The 4139-nt window shown below is 69.9% G+C and overlaps 1 protein-coding gene across 1 annotated transcript; it reads left to right on the top strand.

Annotated features, from left to right (window-relative positions):
• Positions 1 to 916: 916 nt before the first annotated feature.
• On the top strand, positions 917 to 3638 carry ACTA1 (actin alpha 1, skeletal muscle). The gene is made up of 7 exons (XM_079763824.1): positions 917 to 1000; positions 1766 to 1906; positions 2005 to 2329; positions 2501 to 2662; positions 2764 to 2955; positions 3065 to 3246; positions 3344 to 3638. The coding sequence occupies exons 2-7, from the start codon at positions 1778 to 1780 to the stop codon at positions 3485 to 3487; spliced, it is 1134 nt and encodes a 377-aa protein (XP_079619950.1). The 5' UTR covers positions 917 to 1000; positions 1766 to 1777; the 3' UTR covers positions 3488 to 3638.
• Positions 3639 to 4139: the final 501 nt, after the last annotated feature.

The following is a 4139-nucleotide window of genomic DNA, read 5'->3' on the forward strand; positions in this document are numbered from 1 at the left end:
AAGGATGGGGGGTTTGGGGGTAGGGCGCTCAGCTGGGCCCAGCGCCACCTGGGGCCCCTCAGCCCCCGAGGAAGAGACCCTCCTATAGGATTCACTTTTCAGGCACCCCTGAGCGCACTGCGGGTGGCCGGCCTGCAGCTCTGGGCACCCGGCTTGGTGCCCCGAGCTGCTGCCTGGACCCATCCGGGGAGCCCGCGCCTCCGCCCCGCCCTGCCCCGCCCCGCCCTCCTCGACCTCTGTGCCCGATGCCAGCTGTCTGCCCCAGGCAGCTGCCGGCGCCCTCTCCGCGGTGGGGGTGGGGGCCGGCTTGGCTTGCCCCCCTGGATTGGGGCGCTCAGGGGTAGCGATGCAGAATGAAGTTCCCCGGGGAGGGGTCGCCTCCTTTCTCTGCCTGGGACCGGGACACACCGGGTGTGACTCCTTCTCCCATCTTCTCAGCACCCCCGCCGGACCCCCTTGGACACGGCTCCCTCCTCCCTGTAGACGCCAGGGCGGTTTGGGGTCTGAGTAAGAACCCGGAGAAGGGGAGACACGTGGGAATCGCCGCCCGCGCGCCCAGGGCGCAGCCCAGTGCGCGCAGAGTGGACGGGGCGGGGCGGGGCGGCTTTGGGCAGGACAGGTGCAGCCACAGGCGCGGGCGGGGACCCTCGCTCCACCCCGGCCCCTCCCGCGGCCCCGGAGACACTCCATATACGGCCCGGCCCGCGGTACCTGGGCGCGGGCCAGGCCGCTCCTTCTATGGTCAGCGCAGGGGACCCGGGCGGGGGGCCCAGGCCGCGAACCGGCCGTGGGAGGGTCTCCAGTGCCCAACACCCAAATATGGCCCGAGAAGGGGAGAGACATTCCTGCGGGCGGCGCGGGGGGAGCGCCCGCGGGCTATATAACCCTGGAGCGGGGGCGCCCTCGGCCACCGCAGCGGACAGCGCCCAGAGAAGCCCCGCTTCCCTCCGTGGCAACCAGGGCCCCAGCCGGAGAGCGACAGGTGTAGCCACCCGCCCAGGTAGGGCAGGAGCAGGACGGGGACCGAGGGACAGGCCCCACCCACTCATGGATCAGCCCCCGGCCGCGCGCTCTGCAGAGCCACGCGCTCCTGGTCTCAAAGAGGAGACGCGAGACAGTCAATCCGCCTTTGCAAAATGTCTCCAACGTCTCCAGATCCATCCCCCACCCCCGCGGGCTGCTCCGCCGGGCAGTTAGCATGCGCCCAGGCGCATAAATGGTTTTCTTTCATCCTCCGCAAAGCAAACCCTCCCCGCCGAGTGCCAGAGCCAGCGGGCAGCCAAGGCCTGGACTTCCCGCTCGGCTCCCAGCAGGCGAAGGGCGCTCGGTGTGAGTCTGGGACGTGTGGGGCCGTTCCTCCTGGGACGGGGCATCGCCGCCCTTCCCACCAGCTCCCTCCGCCCTCACACGCGCCCAGCGAGTGGGTATCAGGGCCTCATCCTCCGGGGGTCAGGGGAGGGTGGGCGCTCGCGCCTGGCTCTTGCCCAAAGCGAAGGCACAGAGTCTCCGGGGACGCCGTGCGCCCAGGGTCCCGGGCTGGAGAGATCCCCCGTGTGGTCTCCACCCCGTGTCCCGCTCCCAGGCTCAGCGCAGCCCCGGGCCGGGGGGAGCGAGGCTGGGGGCCGTCCCTTCCCCGTCCCCCTGGTTTGATGCGCGCGGTGGGGCTGGGCGTGCCCATAAGTCCCGCGGGGCCGGAGAGCGCTCGGGCGCCGGGGCCTCCTGAACCGACGCGCCCTGCATCTCCGCGGCTCTTCTGTCCTTGCAGAAACCAAACACCATGTGCGACGAAGACGAGACCACCGCCCTCGTGTGCGACAACGGCTCCGGCCTGGTGAAAGCCGGCTTCGCCGGCGACGATGCGCCCAGGGCCGTGTTCCCCTCCATCGTGGGCCGCCCGCGCCACCAGGTCCGGCTGCGCCTCGGCGGAGGGGGCTGGGCGGAGGGGGCTGGGCCGCCCGGAGTCCAGGCGGCGGGTGCTGAGCGCTCCGTGTCCCCGCTCCGCAGGGCGTCATGGTGGGCATGGGGCAGAAAGACTCCTACGTGGGCGACGAGGCCCAGAGCAAGAGAGGCATCCTGACCCTCAAGTACCCCATCGAGCACGGCATCATCACCAACTGGGACGACATGGAGAAGATCTGGCACCACACCTTCTACAACGAGCTGCGCGTGGCCCCCGAGGAGCACCCCACGCTGCTCACCGAGGCGCCCCTGAACCCCAAGGCCAACCGGGAGAAGATGACCCAGATCATGTTTGAGACCTTCAACGTGCCCGCCATGTACGTGGCCATCCAGGCCGTGCTGTCCCTCTACGCCTCCGGCCGTACCACCGGTGAGTGCCCGCTCCCCGCGCCCCGCGCCCCGCCCCCCAAATGCGCGCCCGCCCCGCAGCCCCAGCGCCAGGGCCGCCGGCCTCACTCCCGCCCCCGGGCCGCCCCGCTGCGCCCGCGCGCAGGTTGGAGAAGCCGCTCACCCCTGCCCTGTCCCCCCCCCCCCCCCCCAGGCATCGTGCTGGACTCCGGCGACGGCGTCACCCACAACGTGCCCATCTATGAGGGCTACGCGCTGCCGCACGCCATCATGCGCCTGGACCTGGCGGGCCGCGACCTCACCGACTACCTGATGAAGATTCTCACCGAGCGTGGCTACTCCTTCGTGACCACAGGTGCGCGGCGGCCGGGCATCCGGGGCGGGCGGGGCGGGCGGGGCGCGCGGGTCCCCGGCTCCCGCGCTGAAGGCTCCCCTCTGGCCCTGCTCCCCCCGCAGCCGAGCGTGAGATCGTGCGCGACATCAAGGAGAAGCTGTGCTACGTGGCCCTGGACTTCGAGAACGAGATGGCCACGGCCGCCTCCTCCTCCTCCCTGGAGAAGAGCTACGAGCTGCCCGACGGGCAGGTCATCACCATCGGCAACGAGCGCTTCCGCTGCCCGGAGACGCTCTTCCAGCCCTCCTTCATCGGTGAGCCCCGGTCCCGGCCCGGCCCCGCCCATCCCCGCTCGTCCCCGGGGCGCACGCGGGGTCCCACCACCTCCCCGCCCCCGCTCACGCTCCCCTGCGCGCCCCTCAGGCATGGAGTCGGCGGGCATCCATGAGACCACCTACAACAGCATCATGAAGTGCGACATCGACATCAGGAAGGACCTGTACGCCAACAACGTCATGTCGGGGGGCACCACCATGTACCCGGGTATCGCCGACCGCATGCAGAAGGAGATCACGGCGCTGGCCCCCAGCACCATGAAGATCAAGGTGGGCGGCCGCCCGCGCGCCCCTGCCCGCCCGCGCGCCCGCGGGGTCCCGGGCCCCCGGCCGCCGCCCCCTCACCTGACGCGCTGTCTTTTTGCAGATCATCGCCCCGCCCGAGCGCAAGTACTCCGTGTGGATCGGCGGCTCCATCCTGGCCTCGCTGTCCACCTTCCAGCAGATGTGGATCACCAAGCAGGAGTACGACGAGGCGGGCCCGTCCATCGTGCACCGCAAATGCTTCTAGACCCCGCGTGCCCACGGCGCGCCCCTTCTCCTCAGGACGACACCGCTGCCCAGCGGCCGGCGGCCGACCCGAGCCACCGCGGCCACTTTGTCTCCAGCCGCTGCCGCCGCAAACCGACACAGTGTTGATACCGTGTACATACCTTAACTTATTTACCTCATTTTGTTATTTTTCAAACAAAGCCCTGTGGAAGGAAAAGGAACACTTGAAGCATTAAACACAGCCACTCTGTTACGCTGCGTCAAGTTCTTTGTCGTGTTGATTGGGTCCGGGATGGGGGGGGGGGCGACTGGGGACAGGGGGGTGGCGGGCCACGAGGGACCCCCTTTTCTTGCGTCACGTTCCACCATGCTAAGTGCGCTCCTTACAAGACCTCAGTGAAGTCTCCCCGGGGTCACGGTTTCCCCTCTGGATCCCATCCGTTCTCCAAACGGGCAGGCGCGTCTGGCCCGACGGGCGGGGGCGAGCGCTGAGCGCCAAGCGCCCTCCCCTCCCCAGCGCGCGCTCCGCTCGCCCAGGCCCGGGCGCTGGCCGTGGTGCTGAGCCCTAGAGCCGCCCGCAAGCCTTGCTACTGCACCCCAGCGCGCGGCTCCGTGTTCCCCAGACCCAAAGGGATGTGTTTGGCGTTTAAGAAACCCGTGTTCACTTCCCT

This window comes from Cnephaeus nilssonii (genome assembly GCF_951640355.1).
Source record: "Cnephaeus nilssonii genome assembly, chromosome: 23".
Taxonomy (NCBI): Eukaryota; Metazoa; Chordata; class Mammalia; order Chiroptera; family Vespertilionidae; genus Cnephaeus; species Cnephaeus nilssonii.

Excerpts from the sequence above, each read along its gene's own strand:
- ACTA1 (XM_079763824.1), top strand. The coding sequence starts at position 1,778 with ATGTGCGACGAAGACGAGACCACCGCCCTCGTGTGCGACAACGGCTCC. Across the intron at positions 2,663-2,763 it reads CTACTCCTTCGTGACCACAG|CCGAGCGTGAGATCGTGCGC; the intron begins GTGCGCGGCGGC and ends CTCCCCCCGCAG. Across the intron at positions 3,247-3,343 it reads CCAGCACCATGAAGATCAAG|ATCATCGCCCCGCCCGAGCG; the intron begins GTGGGCGGCCGC and ends GTCTTTTTGCAG.